This window comes from Meleagris gallopavo, chromosome 23 (assembly GCF_000146605.3).
Source record: "Meleagris gallopavo isolate NT-WF06-2002-E0010 breed Aviagen turkey brand Nicholas breeding stock chromosome 23, Turkey_5.1, whole genome shotgun sequence".
Classification (NCBI taxonomy): Eukaryota; Metazoa; Chordata; class Aves; order Galliformes; family Phasianidae; genus Meleagris; species Meleagris gallopavo.
The window spans coordinates 975773-995027 of NC_015033.2; the positions used below are offsets into that span (position 1 = coordinate 975773).

A 19255-nucleotide genomic window follows, 5' to 3' on the forward strand; every position below is an offset into this window, starting at 1 on the left:
TTTTTGGTCCTTCCGTTTTACCTCTCGACTTCCCAGCATGAGGCAGGAACACTTGCGGATGCTGCTGTGGTGCTTCGGTTTTTTGGGTGGCATCCCCGGTGCTGCCGGCAATCACTACCGTTACCAATGGAGGAGCTGCTATCCCTGTTACCTGGGGCGTGGGGGGTCCGGCATTGGCCACGCCGAGATGCGACCAGGTATGTGCTGGGTTAGTGCTGCCCTGGGGGTGGTAATGGGGGGCTGGGTAGCTGAGCCCCCAGGTGGGACCCTGGGCTGGCAGCAGTTGGGTTTGCATCCCACTGAGCTCTTGCACATCTGACCATGCTCGTGTAGCAGCTTGGATTCTTACAGTCACACTGTGGCAGATTTATTCTGAAAAGTGATTTCTGGCAGAGTGGGGGGGGGGGAAGAACTGAGAGTTTCTATCGGTTGCTGTGCAGTTACGTGGCTTGGTTTGGCACATTGGAAAGTTGAGTATTTGTGTGATGATCAGCGGGGATATTGGGTAAGGAATAACTTCTGTAAGCTCTCATCTATCTGCCTCCTCATCCCTGTGTGTTCAGCTGGCTTAGCAGCAGGCAGGGGTTGAGGCTGCCTAAAGATGTTGGAAAAAGTGGAGGATATGTGAAGTCTGCTGAGGGCTTTTGGTGCTTGTGAGTAGTGCAGGTATCAAGGAGTGTGTTATCTTGTGAGATGATCCAATAAACGAATGCCCCAAGCTGTTGAACATAAAAGCATTATCAGTAGACGTGTAAGATGTGGCAGAGCTTAGGAAATGTGGAGTTGTTATTGCTTGGAGACCAGACCACAGAATCACAGAGCTCACATTGCAGTTGGTGTTTCCATCCCTGACTGCATTAACTCGAGTGGTTTCTCCAAGGTGATCAAGTTTTGCCTGGGGTACAAATTTCCAATCCCAAAAGCAAAGTGAGCCCAATGAGCTGCTGCAGGGGCATCTCGTGGGCAGCCTCCTTGTGCAAACAGGGAATGAAGAGGTGCTTTGTGTAATGGTGGTGCGCATATAATTGGAGTCTCGAGTGCTTTAAAATCTGTTCTGTGTACACACAGTGCTCTGCTGGATCCCTGCATTCGTGTTGAGTGGCTAATTGCAGTGCTGTGGGTTATGTCCTCGTGCAGCCAACCTGTAAAGGAGAGATCATTACTCTCTGCTGGGGTCCTATGTGAAATCATTGCACCTGGAGGCCCCTATTCCCTCTGTGATGCCATGAAGCAGGGCAGAACCCAGCCCAGCTGTGTGCTCTCCTTTAGTTCTGTTGCTTCCAGCAGGTGTGAGTGCCTTGGGCAGTGCCTCCTGTTTTGGGCACCAAGGATGGTGCTGTGCTGCCTGCGTTCCCTGCCATGTGCTGCTCATACTGCCCATGCGTGGGGTTGTGTTCTATCCAAATGGCGGAGAAGTGGGATAAAGTGAAGCTGAGAAGGAGGGTTGGAGCAGATGAGTGTAGTGGCAAGTTGGGAGCCGGCTGCTGGCTTGTTGTTACGTGCATCTCTGTTCCACCCTGAGTAATGCGCAATTATCGGCACCATCAGGAGACTGAAACGTGAGCGAGGCTTGTAAGGGAGAGCTGTGCTTGAAGGCAAAAGGAGGTGAGGTGAGGACAAAGGCAGTGCTGGAGGCAAGGTAGCTGCTGGTCCCTCTGCACTGCATCCGACTGTTGTCAGAGCATCTGTTCCTGAAATGCTCTTGGAAACTTCTGCTGCTGAGGTTGGTGCAGGTGTTGTGTGTGGATAAGAGCTATAAGCACCTCCATTCCAAGTTGCTGTGGAAGTCCAGCAGGATTGGAACAGCCCTGTGGAGCTCAGGTTTGGGGTTTTTCCCATCCCCCACAGCCTGGCACTGGGCTGTGTCCCATTGCTGAGCACCCCAGTGCGGTTGGGTTGTCTCCTTCCATCCTCACTGCTTGGTGAAAGCAGCTCTAATGAACTGGTACTGAAAAGATAAAGTAGCTGAATCCCACATGGGCTCATCTTGGTGGATTTTAATTAACCACTTCCCTGCAGCCTGGCTCAGTAATCAGGCTAATTGCTGCAGGGGTTACAGCCTGGTTAGCTGGAGAGCAAACCCTTACAGCGTATCAGCTGCCACTGCCTGCAGCTGGGATTCCTCTCCTCCTCCTCAGCCTCTCACAGGAGATAAACTGCCCCTGAACAAAATGCTCTGTAATTTGCAGAGCTGCTGTTGCTGCTTTCCTTCCCCTCACGCAGAGCTGCTGTTCAGGATCAATCTCTGCGCTGCCCCACCAGGGAGCTGTGTGCGGTTGGGCTGTGCACATCGCAACCCCTGCACTCTGCCCTTCCCCTGCTCACCCACAGCAACTTTGTGGGGTCGGGAGGAGTGAATCCCATTGGGGGACACAGCTGAGAGCATCAGCTGCTGCTGCTCCACTGCACCAGTGTCAGTGTGGAGAGCTCCCATATCCTTACACAGCCAGGGGCTTTCCTAACCCTGTGCCAAGTTCTGCTTCCAGCACTCGCTGTGTTTGGTTTTGGCACTGCTTTGGGGTGTTTTGGCCGTGCTGCTGCCCTACCAGTGCTGGTTGGCACTGCACTGTGCTCCTGGCAGGGCTGCCTGCTGCCCGCTCAGGGGAGAAGTCTGCGTGCTTCTCCCTTCCCTTCCTTGGCATGCTAATTCCAACCAGATTTTGTCAGTTCTCCAATAGGAAAATCGCCTTGGTGTGTCACGAGCCGCATCGCGTGGAGTGGAGCACTGCCATCTCTGTGCTCCCAGTGCCTTGTGCCAATGCAACGTGACCCACGTGGGTGCACAGCGCCTGTCCCTGTTGGACCCAGTGCCATCGCTTTTTGGCTTCGGGTTAGAGTTGAAGGGAAGTGGTAGAACATTCCCTGAAATTCAGACCAGAGAACTTCGTTATTCCATGTCACCTACCCAGATCTCAGGTTTTGTGCTCTTGAGCCAACTCAGTATGGAGGAGGTTGGTTCCGCATAGGGTGAACACTGACCTGCACAGCTCCAATGCCTGCACCTTGTACACCCTTCGTGCGTGCAGAAATTCTGCTCTTGTGCTGATTCTTTGACTCTTTCCACATATTGGATCTCCAGTGAGCTCTACATTTCTTCCCAGCTCTGGAAATGAATCCTAGTATTTAAAGGCAGTGTAAGAGCTGTGAAAATCTGGTTGGGGTTTGGCAGAAGGATTTTCTGGCATAGGGGCTGCCTTTTGGTCAAGGGCACATAGGCTGAACAGTAGGAGCTCCTACTGTCCATCCAATTGGATGGTGTTGGAGGGGCTGGGAGCTGTGGGTGGGATTCTCACCTCTGGACACCAGTCCTTGCATGCTGCCTCTGCAGCTCTCCATTCACTTTGCATCTTTCCCCCTCCCTCCAGCCCTTAATATTCAGCAGTGGCTCTCACCATTCAGGTCACAAGCAGACCATCCGTTTGTGGTCCAGATGGACGGATCTACCTTCAACAGACAGTGAGGGAATGCAAAACACTACTAAACCCACAGCCTTCAGGACAGATGGTCTTGGGAAGTACTGCAGCAGTGTGCTCATGGCTGCCCTGGTGTTATGGTGGTGTGCCTCCATCTGGGAAAAGGGACTGTTGGAAGTTGAGCAAGAGGAAGGATGGTTTACACTGATTGACAAACAAGATGCATTTTTTTCTGATTGCATGCTTGTCCTTGAAATCTCTTAAATCACTTGGCTGCTTAAACTTGATGGAAATAGCAACGCTGTTCCTGATGCATTCATCCTTCGAATCTGGAGTCACTCAGCAGAGGATAAATAATTCTGACTTCAGATACCATCATGCCCACTTCTCTGACATTCTTTTTTTCTTCTGCAGATGTTGATGAGTGCCAGGTTCACAACGGGGGCTGCCAGCACAGATGTGTGAACACCTTTGGATCCTATTACTGTGAGTGCAAGCCGGGCTTTCGCCTGCACGCAGATGGCAGAACCTGCATTGGTAAGTCAAAGGTTTTCTCAGTTCCTTGGGAATGCCTGTTTCTTCATAGCTCTCCTCATACCTGGAAGTGTGTGCTGTTGTACCTGAAGTGGTTGATGTTGGCTTACACTCTTGCATCACGGCCCCTTTCCCAGGTAGCAGTGATAGGATGAGAGGGAACGGCCATAAGTTGCTCCAGGGGAAGCTCAGGTTGGATATAAGGAAACATTTCCACTCCAAAGGAGTGGAGAAGCTTTGGAACAGCTGCCTTGGGAGGTGGTGGAGATTCCATCCGTGGAGATGTTCCGTGTAGCACCTGGGGATGGAGCCTGGTGGACGGGGTGGGGTGGGTTGGGGTTGGACTTAATGCTGGCATTAACAGCTCCTTTGGACCAGCAGAGCTGCACTGAACACTGATGGTTTTTGTTCTTGACACTTCAGTGATAGCGATACACATCTATGTGTGTATATGCCCTGCTGTCAGCACAGCTTGGTGCTGGCCCATTAGGGCAGTGGTGTCGAGGGATGGAAGTAAACATCTTTTTTTCTCTGTAAAAGCTCAGAAGAGGGCCGTGGATCAGCAGTTGTTTCCCTGCCCTGCCCACTCAGTACAGTGTTGGGTGGCTGCAGGGCTGGCTCGTGCCTGGCCCCTTTGTAGTCGGTGCTGCAGACAGTAAAGCAAGGCACAGTGCAGGGGATGAAGCAGCACAGCCTTTCAGAAGTTGCCCAGGCACCTCTAAAAGTGGGTTGTCAGGGGTCTGCTCAGCACCTTTGGTTGTCCACAGCTCTGCAGTGCGAGGTCCTGCATTGCCTTTGTTGTTCTGTTAGAGTGAATATCTGATGATTTGAGTACAGAAGAGAGAGGAGGAAAACAGCCTGAAAGTGAAATAGAGCAAAAAGAGCCATTGGATGTCCTGAAATCACCCCTCTTTATCAGAACCACATGGCAAGAGGCAGCGAGTTGACATCTTTGGGCCTTCTCTGTGGTTCCAGAGTGGGGGGAGGGACTCCAGGGCCAAAGGAAAGAGTTTAATCTGAGCCCGTTGCTTGTGTTGGCCGGCAGAAGGGTGAGATGGTCTGCATTAACACAGCGTGGCTCTGGAAATTGTCTGAGGTTGGAATAAATCGGGTTGGGATTACATGGCGGAGCCCTCTTTGCAGTAAGAGTGTTCAAATGAAGAAATCTCGAATTTAGCAGGGATTTTTGCCGTGCCATAAGGGTGTGTGTGGGCTTGGTCTACATGATGGGATCCCACTGGGATGGAAAGGTGATGCAGATGGGAACGTGGGGATCCAACGGCGGAGCAGCAGAGCTCTGGGTGCATCCATCCTGTGTGCACTCCTGTGCCACCCAGTGTCCCGAGTGCAGGTCCTGCAGGGCCAGCCACTGTGCTCTGCTTGCAGACGATGAAACCTTATCTGCAGAAAATCTGTCTGAGCTCTAATTACCAAAGGCTGCGTGATGCACAGGATAACACTGGGTTTGGCAGCGGCGTCGCAGAAAAGCTGAGCTAGGAAAAGCATCTGGGAATGGAAATATTTTTAGAGCGGTTCTGTAAACAAAGAAAGAAAAGGAGCAGTAATTAGAACAAGGGCTGCGGGCTGTGCCGTGCCAAGAGCCGGCTGGGAGACCCCAAGCACACGGAACAGCACCCGAAGTGCTGTTAGTGTGTTTTGTTTGTTGTGCCTCGGTGTTCCTGCTCTGAAAGGGGACTTGTTCCTCCTGCAGCAAAACCAAGCCCTGGCCCATGCACTGCACTGCTCTCTGCTCGTCCCCGTGTGCCACGTACAGCAGAGTGCTGGCAGGGCTGTGCTGCTGCTCCTATTGCCCACAGTGCCACGTGGAGCACATGGGCTCCCACTGTCTGCAAGCCAGGAGCTCCCATAGGGTCACTGGGCTCTAAGAAGACATTGCTGGAGGCAACCCAGAGGAAATGGTCTCTTGGTGTCCAAGTTGCCCTGTTGGAGAGCCTGCTGCATCCAACCTTACAGCATCTCCATCAGCATCCTCTGCTCAAGTCGTGTCGTGGAGAAGAATCTGAACTTTGGGTTCTTCCACTCTAAAAATGTCTTCCAAAAGCTTGCAAAGATGGCAGTTATTCAGACTGCAAATTCATGGGATCACTGCATCCTGGGAGGTTATTTTAGATGTAAGATGCATTGGCTGGTTGTAGATCGGCCAAGCATTTTTCCCATAAGGAGGAATATTTTGGCAAGCTTCAGCATTGTTTTACTTCTTTTATTAAAATAAAAAAGGCACTCCAAGCACGGCTCCATGATTTATGGACGTTTTAAAATGTACATTATTAAACACTTAAATATAGCAGGAATGTTTGATGACCACCCATCCCTGCCCCATAGCTCTGCAGTCACCTCAGATACTTCTGCTGTCTCCATCCAAATTGATTAAAGGAAACAACGTCAGCGAAGTAACACAGACTGATAACTCTCATCCCAGCCCTGCGCTGTGCATTTTGGCAGCCTTTTGACTCCTTGAAGTCATATTATTCCCCAAAATGCCTGCTTGGTTAATGGAGCTGATCCTGATGGTCATCGTCAGGCACAGGCTGCAGTGGTGCAGGAGCCGTCAATGCCAGCAGTGTTCCTCTGCAGGGACATGGCTTTGCTGTGGAACCCTCAGCTTCCTTATAGGATTTCTCAGAGTCAGGACTTGGGATCCTCCTGCAGTGCAAAGAATGGGTCAGAAGTGCAGGAACCTCTTTGGTGACAGAGACCAGATGGCTGTTCCATCCACAGTGTAAGAGGCAGAGCAGGGAGGGCACAGTGCAGTTCTGTATAGATGCTGGTGCTGCTCTCTGGGTGCCGCAGAGCTGCTGCTCCTGCACTGTTGCAGTGCTTATGGCTGCAAGATATGCCCATCTCCAGCTGCACTTCACCCCTGGGTGCTTATCCCCCAGAGCAGTCTGAGCTATTTTAAAGTTAATTAGTCGTAGTAAGCTCCTAAAGAGGAGGGGGGGGAAAAAAAAAAGATAATCCGCGTCTTTGGCCTTGGGATGTGTTTTTGGCTGTAACCTAGGCAAGCCCTCTGTTTTCTGCCTGTTTGAAATCCTCTGGGTAGGAGAGTGCTTTGCGCAAGGCCTGCACAATGCTGCAGGCAGGGAGCCCAGCCCCATTCCTACAGAACATCCCTGAGCAAGTGCACCCAGCTTGCTGCTTCTGCAGGAGGCTCACAGGATGGGACGTGTCACACCAGGTCAAAGTGGGGACATGCGGGAGGGCACTTGAAATCCCTTCCCCTTGAACGCTCCCAGAAGAACCGATGGTGCCTGCGTGGCCTCGCCCCATGTAATTGCTGTCTTTTGCATGGCTCGGAGCCAGGAACCTAATTTTCCACGTTATTTTGTGACAATAAAATTGGAACATGCCTGAGTGCAGCTCTCTGAGCAGCAATTAAGTGGCATTAGCTGTGGCATTGCATTTGCACCATCTGAGCAAAGCTATGAGATTTCAGCGCTGCCGTAGCAACAGTCTGCAGTTAGCCCACCTTGAAAACTTAAATAGCTTGATGACTTCAAACTCTCAGATGGTGCTTTCGGATGATGGTTTTTTGTGCTTTCCCACCCCCTTACCAGCACTGAACTCGTGTGCAGTGAACAACGGTGGCTGTGAGCACGACTGCGTGCAGCTGACAGCCAACCAGCACCAGTGCCGCTGCCGCCGGCTGCACCGGCTGCGGGAGGACGGCCGGCGCTGCGCCCGTGAGTGCCGGGCAATGGGGGGAGGGATGGCAGCCCTGCATGCTGTAGGGGCTCTGTGGGTCATTGCTGCTTCTTTTGACCCCAGCGTGGAGCCCCTGTGCTGAGAGGAATGGGGGCTGCATGCAGCTCTGCCGTGATGTCCGGGGAGCGGCGCGCTGCGAGTGCCACCCTGGATACCGACTGGGACCCGATGGCAGAGCCTGCCAAGGTGAGCTCCTGCGGGGCCGAGCAGCATTGCTACTGCTTTGGGAATTGATGGGGTGATGCTGAGGGATGCGCCGTCAACGTTGTTTCAAGGTTGCTGCTCTTCTGGTTTTTTCCCATTTGTAGATGTGGATGAGTGCTTGGCCGGCCTGGCCATGTGTGCACATCGCTGCCTGAACACCCACGGCTCCTTCATGTGTGCCTGCAACCCGGGCTACGAGCTGGGAGCAGACAGCAGGCAGTGCTACCGTAAGTACTGTGGTGGGATGGGGGGTCTGAGGGTCAGAATGGGAGGAAAAAGGAGTGTGGGGGGGTCCTGCTGATGGGGAGCACTTGATACAGCCTGCTGAGAGCGGACCGAGTCACAGAGCTCCATGGGCCGTGGTCTGAGCTGTTGGCTTCTCCCACCAACAGAACTCATCCTCATCTTTAAAGTTACCACTGCACAGGTTTAGATAGTTTACATGGAGCTGTTTGGCTCCAAATGGGCCAAGTCCCACTCCTGGGGACTGCACTAGATGAGTTTGGTCAGCTGTAGATGTGTAACTGAAGGAGGAATTGAGCTAATGATGTGATCACATCTGCTCCCATCAGGAAGAGAAATAAACACAATTGAATGCAAGAGTGAGCCAGATTGCCATATGTTCAGCCAAAGCACATCAGCAGAGACGGCCTGCAGCGAAGCAGTTCGGAGCAATGCAAAGAGCTGTGTGCTATTCAGGAGCCAAAGCACTGCTGGCACCTCTCTTCCTAAGGGCATGGTTGATCCCACACTGCATGTTCTGCTGAACAAAATCCCATGGCTCAGTTTCAGTAGCATCCACTTTTGCATGTGGATGCCTGATTGGTGTTCTTGGATGAGCACACATTTTTAGCAAGCTTGTTCCCTGCTATGCCCCGGCTGACCACATGTTAGCAGGGAAGGAGAAAATATTCATGTTTTGAGATCTGGAAGTTAGCTTTCCACTGTGGCACAGCCTTTGTTTTCTACATGCACAGACCCACTGGGGAGCGCTGAGCTCCTCTTCTTTCATCTTTCTTGGGCCTGAATGCACCAAAACCTCAAGAATGTTCCTGTAGGCGGCAGCTATTTTTCTGAGGTTCGAGAGTGACTCAGAGCCCCATGGTACTTTTAGCCTAAAGAAGCTTCATTAGCTAGGCTGGAGTTTACAAGAACTTTGCCAAGCTATGAAGACACATGGCTGCTATTGATGCTTGCCTCTTCCATTCAGCCATGTCAGTCACTGCCTTTCCTAGCTGCAGGCATCTGGATGTTTGCAGTGCTCAGCTGCTCCCATTCCCAGCTGGCATCCCAACAGCTCTGTGCTGGGAAGGCTGAGCCAACTCTGGTTGGCAGCACATCCTGCAGCTCGTCAGGAATGGGAGCAGCTCTGTCTGGAGTCTGGTTCATCTCAGCTTGACCATGAGCCTGTCCCCGAGGGGCTCCACAGGGTTATTTTTGTACAGTCCTTTCCAGCCCAGCATCTATTCCCATCCCTTCCCTGCAGCACAGCACTGCTCTGCTCAGCAGGGCCGTGTACCAAAAGGAGTTGGTACCCGTGGCACTGGATGCTGATGGAATTCCTTCTGCAGGGATAGAAATGGAGATTGTGAACAGCTGTGAGAGTGGCAATGGTGGCTGCTCCCATTTGTGCCACCACAGCAGCACTGGCCCCATCTGCACCTGTAACTCAGGCTATCAGCTGCAGGATGACCACAGGACCTGCACTGGTAAGGCGAGGCTTGCTCCTTGTTTTCACAAATCTATCTAAGCCACGAGGACCCTCATGTGCCAGCTACTGTGTGCACATATACCATGAGGCTATAATGGAGCAGCGTTAACTGTTACCGCCGTGTATTGACACCCAGCACCCTCTGCTTTTATTTAGACATCAATGAATGTGAAGATGGCTCTCACTGCTGCCAGCAGGACTGCTACAACTACCCTGGGGGCTACGAGTGTGCCTGCCATGCTGGGTACCGGCTGCGTGCTGATGGCTGTGCCTGTGATGGTGAGCAGGGCGCATGCAGTGCGGTGCATGTTTTGTCCTTGCTCCTGTAGCACCCATCCATTGGGCCACCATAGCTATGGGGCTTTGAATTCAATGACTTCAAGTCAGGCTGCCTCAGATTTGCTCCAGGTCTGAATGCAGCCACAATTTGCAGGCATCATTTTTTTCAATATTGGAGTGAGCGTTGCCTGTGATTTCCATCTTGGTGGAGTTGGTGGTAAATACAAGCATCTGTGTAAAGCACAGCTAACTTGGGGATAAATGCAAGCTATGAATGAAAAGAAATTGTTCTGCCTGGTTGTGAGTAGCTAGGCACCTCTCCCAGTCACTCCCAGTTATAGAGCCATGCAATCACTGGAGTTGGAAGGGACCCTTGAAGGCCATCTGATCCCACTCCCCTGCAATGAGCAGAGGCTCTCCATCACTTGGGCAGTCTCCTTCAGCTTTCAGAGCGTTTTGTACCCAGAGAGGTGCTGCCACCTGTTCGCTGTCCCCTTTGTGTTCTAGATGTGGATGAGTGCTCCTCCAACAACGGTGGCTGTGAGCACACGTGCCAGAACCAGGCTGGGTCCTTCCAGTGCAGCTGTTCTGTTGGGTACAAGCTGGATGGAGACAGGAAGGGCTGCATCCGTAAGTGCTGCGTGCTGAGCACCCTGTGCCTGTCCCCTGAAGCAGGACTGTGGAAACAACCTTACACCATCAGGAGCATCAGAGTGCCTGCCCTGCCCATCCCTGAGGCTTTGTAGGCTGTGCAGACCCTGCTGCAAGTGCCACGCTTAGCTCAGTGAAGGAAGGGAACAAGGATCTGATGTATGCTTGTTCCAAAAGGACACCAAGCTGAAATGCATCCCTTAGTTTTGTTGGGTAGGCAGTCTGCCCCTAAGCAAGCCAATGAGTTGGAAAAAGCCAAGTGGGAAGGAGTAGATCACTGCTGCAGAGATATCAATGATGTGATGAATGCTGAAGCAATTGTACAAACCCTGTACTGAAGTTCTGGTTTCCCTTTGTTATGGCAGAAGTTCTGTACCATTCCCCACCCCCAGATGAGCTCTTTTCCATTTTCTTCCTCTGACTTTGTGGTCTCTGTGGCTGTTCCCCCAGCTGTCGAGAACTCAGTGGAAGCCCTGGATGCCCGGCGCCCCATCATGCGCCCCATCCCCCACGTGGCCATCCTGCGGGATGAGCTCACCCAACTCTTCAGTGATGACTACGAAGAGGAGGAGGAAGAGATGGAAGCAAGAGGAGAGCACACGCTTTCAGAAACATTCGGTGGGCATTTTGTGGCTGCGGTCCTTTTGCTTGGAAGCCTCCAGTTTGAATCATGGGTGCTGAGTCTGTGCCTGGTGGATGCACGAGCAGCCACGGGCTGTGATGTTGGGGTTGCTGGGGGCAGTCTTGGGGAGGGCATCTCCTCATGTTGTCTTGTTGCAGTCTGTCTGGAGAACACCTTTGGCCACGACTGCAGCCTGACATGTGAGGACTGCCAGAATGGGGGCACATGCAACGTGGAGGGGACAGGCTGTGAGTGCCCGGCCGGCTGGAGCGGGCTGCTGTGCAACCAGAGTGAGTGATGCTGCGCATAGACCCTAACGCACCTTGTTCAGAGGTCAAACCCACAGTTGTGCATGCTGTTAAAGCTGTGTCCTCTGTCCCACAGCCTGCCCGCCTGGAACCTTCGGCAGGAACTGCAGCCAGCTCTGCCTGTGCCAGAATGGAGGTACCTGTGAGCCCACCACCGGCACCTGCCGCTGCCCGCCTGGTGTGGCTGGGATCCACTGTGAGGATGGTGAGAGCCCTTGGGCAGAAACAGCTGTGTTCCATTGGTGTTTTTCCCTTGCCAAAGCAATGAGCATCTCTGTCAGGTGTTTGTCATGTGCTTCTTTGGAGCCTTCTGTGTTTGCTGGGATTGGTCCCCCCTGTGTCTGAGGATGTTCCTCGCTCCCAAAGAATTAAAATCTGGGGGGCACAGAAGCAATGAGACAATGAGGGATTTGGCCACAGACGGAGGGTTAGGATCATACGGAAGCTATTACTGAAGGAGGAGAATATGAAGTAAGGCAGGAGATAGCTGGAGCTTTTCTTTCTGTAGGAAGGAGGTGGTTGAAGGGTGCAGAGAGAAAACAGGAAGGTGAGATTAAAGCAAGCAGTGCTGTGCTCTGCCAGGCCTCCTGGGGAGGGCTGTGCTGCAGCTTTGTGCTGACACAGTGCATTGTGCATATGCTTCTCATGTTGTGAACTCAGTTTTGAGCTGGTGCAGGGAATCCCGTTGCCCTTATTAGAGACCCCAGCATATTCCTGGTCAGACAGCAGTCCCTCCCTCACTGCACCTTGTGCCCAGGTTTGTCTGTGATGATGTACTTCAATTTTGGTATGTGTCTTTCCTGCAAGACATGAAATTACTGACCCAAACTGCCTCACCATCCCTATCACCAGGATGCCCAAAAGGATTTTTTGGAAAGCAATGCAGGAAAAAATGCAACTGTGCCAACCGAGGTCGCTGCCATCGCATCTACGGAGCGTGTCTGTGTGATGCAGGCCTGTACGGGCGGTACTGCCACTTGGGTACGCCTCTGTTATGGGCTGCATGCTGCCTTTGGGCTGGGTGCTGTAACAGAAGGGTCACTCCTGCCCTGTCCTTGTCCCTGCAGCGTGCCCCAAGTGGACGTTTGGCCCCGGCTGCTCCGAGGAATGCCTCTGTGTGCAGCCCAACACGCAGCACTGCGACAAGCGGGACGGCTCCTGCCACTGCAAGCCTGGCTACCGCGGTGTGCACTGCGAGAGCAGTGAGTGTCCTGATGGATCTCGCAAGGCTCCATCCTCCTGAGACCTCGTTTGCCTAGATTAGGAGCTAAGCGTGCTATCTTTGTCCCCAGAGTGTGAGCCCGGCCGCTATGGGGAGGGCTGCAGGAAGAAGTGCAGCTGCTCTCCGGATGCGCAGTGTGACCACATCACCGGGCAGTGCTGGAAGGAGTGTCCCCAGGGCTACCATGGGGAGAACTGCGACCAAGGTGAGGTGGTGGGGTTGGAAGTGGCTTCCAATGACCCAAATCTGGGATCTCTTAGAGCTGGGAGCTTAGAGAGGGAGGCAGGATTCTCGTGCACAGAGATCCTTATTCAGAAAAGGAAGACAAGCTCTCGCTGCATCCTGCCCCATGGGCATCCCTGCTGTTGTAGATGAAGGTGACAGATATCGATCTTTTTTCCTCCCTTTGATATCCTTTTACTTCCAGACCATCAGTCCCCAGAAGAATGGCGTTGTGTTTCCCCTTCTGTTCTTTTTCTTCTGCTGAAGTTCTGTTTGATCTGCACATGGCAGATTCTGTACTTTGTGCACATTAGGACTTAAACTTCTGCCTCTGTATGAACTTCCTGGAGCTGTTCCTCTCTCTGAGCTCCAAGCTCACCCTTCCTGCTTTCCTCCTGCTGTCAAATGGGGCAGCTTAACTTCCGCTGTAAGAACCCCAAGGCTGTGAGTGGAAGTGCAGTAGGTTCTTGCATCCCATATTGCATCCATTCATTCCAAAGGGCTGCATCAGTACTGCAGCTCCCGGGTGCTCAGCTGAGGTTAGTTAATAAAAGGAATAAGAAAGGAGCTCAAGCCTGTAGGGGGGGAGTCACAGGAAATAACACAAATATTTGTGCAGAAATAGGAGGCTTTTGGCTGTTGTTGGGACCTGGAAATGATTAAAGGGTGAAGACAAACATCTGCCATCAATTAGCACAGAGCAGGAATAACAAAAACTCCACTGTGTCACTTGAAATTTACGAGCTAGGGTGCCTTTTCCTGCGCTAATTGTGAGTGCTGGTGCACATGTGTCTTGTAGGAACAAAAAAAAGACCACGAGCGTGGTGCGCGTCTGGGGGCTCAGAGAGGTCTGTAGGAGCTCAGCGGCTCTTGGCCTGCATGCAGCTCTGTAACCTGCAGCTCTCACTGCTGTTTGCTTGCAGAGTGCCCTGCAGGGCGGTTTGGGGCCGGCTGCCTGCTGCTCTGCTCCTGCGGCGGGGCTCCCTGCGACGCGGTCAGCGGGCGGTGTGTGTGTGCACCGGGATGGACAGGGCACGACTGCGCCCAAGGTGAGCGCTTCTCGTGCTGTGTGACCGCAGCTGGAAGCCACTGATGGCGTGTGGATGTCCTGTTCCTAACAGTTCCAAATACAGTGAGCTGGCCCTGTCCCCAACCCTGCAGCATCTCAGCTGCCCTGTTCAGCCATCAGCAGTCTGTGTCCCTCGTGCCGCTCCTGCAGGGTGACAGTGGCTGCCAGGTTAGGATGCTTTGCCAGGGGCTCTGCTCCTCAGCAGCAGATGTGAATCTCAAGTTGACACGAGGGCCCTGGCAGGCTAGCACTTACTGAGGGATGTTTATAAAACAAACATGGTGATATTGTCTTTACTGCTAGCCATGTATTCCCAAACAAAAGCATACAAACTAGACAGGGGATCCACTACCATGAAATTAGACTTCCCCCCTTGCCCTTTCGGTTGCCAGCACTCTGCATGGGGGTCATGCAGCCCCTTGTCCCTGTCCAAGGGCAATGAGGAACCAGCCCATCTCCAGTCCCAAGCTGAGCCCTCACCCTGCTCTGTGCTGTTTACCAGAGGCATTGAGCTGCCCTTGTTCTCTCTGATATCTGCAGCCTGCCCAGAGGGTCGCTGGGGCCTCGGCTGCCAAGAACTGTGTCCTGAGTGTGCCAACAATGGTAGCTGTGACCCTGCCACAGGAGCATGCGTGTGCCCACCAGGCTTCACTGGCAGCCGCTGCCAGGATGGTGAGCATTGGGCTGTGATGAGCATTGGGTCATGGTGGATTCTGGGTCCGCGATTGAGTGTTGGGTCATGATAAGCGTTGGGTCTATGACGGTGAGTGCTGGGTCCGTGATGGTGAGCATTGGGTTGTGGTGAATGCTTGTCTGTGATGGTGAGCCTTGAGTCATGGAGAGTCAAGGAGAGCGCTGGGATCATGGTGAATGTTGGGTCCATGATGGTGAGTGCTGTGTGGCTGTGAGTGCTGTGCCCTGGGCTCACTGTGGAGTTGCAGCTCACGTCCCTGCACTGCAGTGTGCCCACCCGGCTGGTTCGGCCAGGACTGCCAGCAGAGCTGTAACTGTGGGAATGAGGGACATTGCCATCCCGTGACCGGGACGTGCAGCTGCGCACCCGGCTGGACGGGCCACGACTGCCGGAGAGGTACAGTGTCTGCACTCATCGTGCATCATTCATAGGAGACCCTGAGCTGTGCAGTGCTAGGCTGGGGCTGGCTTCTTTACCATCCCCGTGCCGTGCCTGTGTTGCAGGCTGTGCTGCAGGGCGCTGGGGCCCAGGCTGTGCCAATGTCTGCGAGTGCAGCAGCAGCACCGGGAGCTGCGATGCGGTGACGGGGCAGTGCGCCTGCGATCCCGGCTACACGGGCAGCCACTGCGAGGAGCGTGAGTGTGTGCTGCAATGCGTTTGGGCTCAGGTTTGTTTCCCAGAGCCCTGTGGGAAGGGTCGGTGCCGTGGCAGTGGAAATTCTGTCCCTGTGATGCCGTCCTGGTGGGTGTGTGGGTACATCTGTGAGCGGCGGGCTCTCGTTTTAAACACGAGGCGGCCATATCCTTCCAGATCCCTTTTGTCCTAACCTGAGCTCCCACTGTAGCACAATCCCAGGGTTCCTCATTGCTCTTTGCTCTCTCCCCAGGGTGCCCAGCAGGATGGTTTGGGTTGGGCTGCCGGCACCGCTGCCAGTGTGAGCATGAGGCCATGTGTGACCACATCAGCGGGGCGTGCACGTGTGCTGCGGGCTGGCGGGGGACCTTCTGTGAGCGCTGTGCGTACCCCAGGGCGTGCAGTGATCCTTGGGTGTCTGCTCACCTACTGTGCACCCCTAAGAGCCATCCATTCTTCTCACAGACCCTCTGGGCTGTTTGCTTTGTTCCCTACAGCCTGCCCGGATGGATTTTATGGCATTGAGTGTCGGCATGCCTGCAACTGCCAGAATGGAGCCCGCTGTGACCACATCACTGGGCAGTGCCACTGCCAGCCGGGCTGGACTGGGCCCCGCTGTGCCCATGGTGAGTGTCCCCAGGCCCGGATCTGACCCCATGCAACGGGCACAGCTTTGCTATTGCTCTAGCACCGGGCATGCAGAGCAATTCCCTTAGCTTGTGCTGGGATCCCTCTGGCATGGTTCAGTTCGTGCCCTTTTTTTGTTGGTGTTTTTGCTGCTGGGAACAGCAGAGCCCCCACCCCACATCTCACAGCACTGAAGCACTGATGGAGCTGTTGTCATCCCAACATCTGTTTCCATGCACCACACAGTGCCAGGTTTTGGCCAGGCTCTGAGTTCTTCATGCCAAGAGGGGCAATGTTGTATGCTGCGTCTATTTAGGTGCCAAGGAGGAAATACCAAATCTCTCTAGAGGGGCTCTATTCATACACGGCTCTTAGCCAAGCTTTGCATACTGAAATGGTTCAAAGGTGCTTTGAATCTGAACTGCCCAGCAGTGATCTGGAGCAGACACAGCCCCACGGAACCCTCTTGGCAAAGGTCCCCTGTTCAGGGGCTGCTCCTGAAGGCTGTGCCTGAGCATGTTGCTGCTGGATCTGACAAGGACTGGGGATCCTGGCAGAACAGTTCCCTCACAGATAACATGATGTCACGCTAAGGATAACAGTGCCCATGTGTTGGAGTAGCAGCCACACGTAGCGTGCTGCTGTGGGTTCTCCATGTAACACCGTAAAACCAGCAACAACCCATGGGGTCAGGATGGTCATTGTGGTCAGGCTGCTCGCTGGTCCCACCTGCAGACAGAAGGCACTGCTGGTGGGACTGGGTGATGCCACACGTCTGTTGCTAACAGTTGTGTCTCTCCTGCAGCGTGCCCGCAGGGCAGGTTTGGTGAGGGCTGCAGCCAGGCGTGCAGCTGCTCCAACAACGCCACGTGTCACCACATCACTGGCCGCTGTCTGTGTGCTGCTGGCTGGATGGGACCCACGTGCCAGCAAGGTAAGGTGCCCTGTGGCTGCTCAGCCTAGCTGTGGGTGCTAGAAATGCCATTGCTTGGGCTGGGCTGCGCTTTTCAATGGGGGTAGTAGATCCAAAAACCTGAGGCAGACGATAGCAAGGCAAGATAGCAAGCGAGACTATCAGCACTTCCCATTCATTCCCACAGATAGATGCCAAGAGATTGCCCTCTCCTAGTGCAGCAGAAGTTGCCCTGGCTCGCAGTTCTGTAGCAGCACAGGGTGAGGGCTTGGCTGCTTGCTGCAGTGCCTTCGGGCACAGCTCAGTGCAATTGAGCACGAGAGCATTATTCATGTGCTTAAATGGCTTTTTGTGCTGATGCTTGCTGTGGCTGCTGCCTTCACCCAGCGTTTTTTGGGCTATGTGCCACCACCAGGGCTGAGACATTTCTGAGAGATCAGGCAGCCCAGTGGGGTGTATAAATTCAGTCTCCCTCTTAGCAGTGGTGGGATGGTGGAGGCTCAGAAGGCACCAAATGTTTTTCCATTCCTCTCATGTGTGCTCTATATGTGACCATTTGTTCCAGCAGTGTCCAATTTGCTTTAATTACAGCCATCACCTCCAGCCACAGGCTTCCTCCTGCACTCCATTACTCACTGGCACTGGGTTGGGGGAAATAGGGTGCTTTTAGGGTTTGGTTTCAGGTTTAGAGAATTTAGGATCCTAATTCCATACCCTGGCATGTCGCTGGAGGCTCAGCTTTGCCTTTGGCACTGCTGGAATGAATTTCTGATTGATTGCCTTTTGGTTTCCCTCCAGCATGCCCAGAGGGTTTCTATGGGACAGGCTGCTACCAGCGCTGCCTGTGCCAGAATGGGGGGACGTGTGACCCCGCCACGGGGCACTGCACCTGCCCCATGGGATGGACCGGGCTGGCCTGCGAGCTGGGTAAGGACATTGGCAACAGCATGAGGACACGGGCTCTGCCACCAGCCGGTCCCACTTTGGGGTGGTTTGCCTTTGGGGTGACGGCTCTGCCCTTTGCTCTCTCCTAGCGTGCGCTGACGGGCACGGGGATGGCTGTGGGCAGCCTTGTGCCTGCATGAATGGGGGGGTCTGTGACCCGCAGGGACGGTGCCAGTGCCCTCCTGGGTGGAGTGGGAGCACCTGTGAGAGCCGTGAGTAGGGGTGGTGGGTGTGGGGGGGGTGGGAGTGGGTCCTGCTCAGTGCAGAGCTGAACGTCTGGATTGCAGCAGCTGGAAGGCCCGGGGGGTACCATGGTTTTGGGGTAAGTGCTGTGGTTTTGGGGTGGGTGCTGTGGTTTTAAGGTAAAGATAAAATTTGATGACTCTGAAAAGAGTTTGGGTTTGGGCTCCTGCTCTGACCGAAAGTTTCTCCCCATCCCCACACACCCTCAGCACTTTGCATAGACCAGCTTTGAGAGTTGCTCCGGTGGTGCTGCTCTGTGCATTCATTCATGGAGCAGACTTGAAAGCTGAACTCCCAGATTTTTGCAGCTGTAGTGCTGACTTCTGGCTCATGCTGGTACTGCAGATACTTGGTTTGCAGCTGCTTTAGGTACTTCTATGACAACAGCAGTGAAGAAATTGCAGCCATGTGTTCTGCCAGCACCCAGCTCTTGCTAAACAGTGCTTAGCCCAAAAGCCCTTCCAAAAACCTTTGGTGCAGTGATGACTCTTTCACACCAATTTGGGCATGAGTCTGTTTGCAGAAGGGCTTAGTCATTCAGCTGTCACACTGTGCAGTGAAAGGAGCCCCTTTTTTATCGCCTGTCATTTCTCCCCTGCTTGCATCCCAAGCCTGTCCCGAGGGGCACTTTGGTGCAGGCTGCCAGGAGCGCTGTGACTGCAGGGACAAAGGGCTGTGCCACCCCATCACCGGTGCCTGCCAGTGCTCCCCTGGATGGAGGGGCCAGCGCTGCGAGAAAGGTGAGACTGCATTGGGTTGGAATCCTGGCTGCTGCGGGTCGGGGAGAGCCTGCCCTGTCTCTCCTGTCCCCACAGCCTGCCTGCCAGGATTGTTTGGGAAGAGCTGTGCTGAACGCTGTGCCTGCCCCCCTGGAGCCCCCTGTGACCACATCACCGGCCAGTGCAGCTGCCCGCCAGGCTTCACCGGAGCTGCATGCGAGACACGTGGGTACCCACAGCACCAGGGATCGTTCCATGGGCACTGAAATGGGCGGAGGGGTGTGAGCATGTTGCTTAGCCAGGGGACTGAGGTGGGTTTGCAGTGTCAGGGAGTTTTGCAGAAACACAACACCCCTCTCCATGCAGCCTGCCCGCCTGGCACTTTTGGGGAGCGCTGCGCCCAACGCTGCCGCTGTGCAGGACCCACCCAGGACTGCCACCCCATCACCGGTGCCTGCATCTGTGCACCCGGCCAGCACGGGCCTGACTGCGAGCTGGGTGAGCCCATAGCTCCAGGTGGATG

The 19255-nt window shown here is 54.0% G+C and overlaps 1 protein-coding gene across 2 annotated transcripts in view; it reads left to right on the top strand.

Annotated features, from left to right (window-relative positions):
- Positions 1–19255, top strand: part of MEGF6 (multiple EGF like domains 6) — a 34981-nt gene that overhangs the window by 12927 nt on the left and 2799 nt on the right. Inside the window, exons 1-26 of one of the 2 annotated variants that reach the window (XM_019622440.2) lie at positions 7–197; positions 3828–3950; positions 7523–7648; positions 7734–7856; positions 7979–8101; positions 9446–9583; positions 9742–9864; positions 10372–10494; positions 10966–11133; positions 11296–11427; positions 11522–11650; positions 12298–12426; positions 12513–12647; positions 12738–12872; positions 13813–13938; positions 14499–14630; positions 14920–15048; positions 15156–15287; positions 15539–15667; positions 15783–15911; positions 16718–16846; positions 17624–17752; positions 17860–17982; positions 18625–18753; positions 18829–18957; positions 19099–19230. In XM_019622440.2, coding sequence (XP_019477985.1) covers positions 38–197; positions 3828–3950; positions 7523–7648; positions 7734–7856; positions 7979–8101; positions 9446–9583; positions 9742–9864; positions 10372–10494; positions 10966–11133; positions 11296–11427; positions 11522–11650; positions 12298–12426; positions 12513–12647; positions 12738–12872; positions 13813–13938; positions 14499–14630; positions 14920–15048; positions 15156–15287; positions 15539–15667; positions 15783–15911; positions 16718–16846; positions 17624–17752; positions 17860–17982; positions 18625–18753; positions 18829–18957; positions 19099–19230 — 3415 coding nt within the window. In that variant the 5' untranslated portion in view covers positions 7–37. Of the gene's footprint in view, positions 1–6; positions 198–3827; positions 3951–7522; positions 7649–7733; positions 7857–7978; positions 8102–9445; positions 9584–9741; positions 9865–10371; positions 10495–10965; positions 11134–11295; positions 11428–11521; positions 11651–12297; positions 12427–12512; positions 12648–12737; positions 12873–13812; positions 13939–14498; positions 14631–14919; positions 15049–15155; positions 15288–15538; positions 15668–15782; positions 15912–16717; positions 16847–17623; positions 17753–17859; positions 17983–18624; positions 18754–18828; positions 18958–19098; positions 19231–19255 lie in introns of those variants that run through there. The other variant, XM_019622439.2, reaches the window with a different exon arrangement.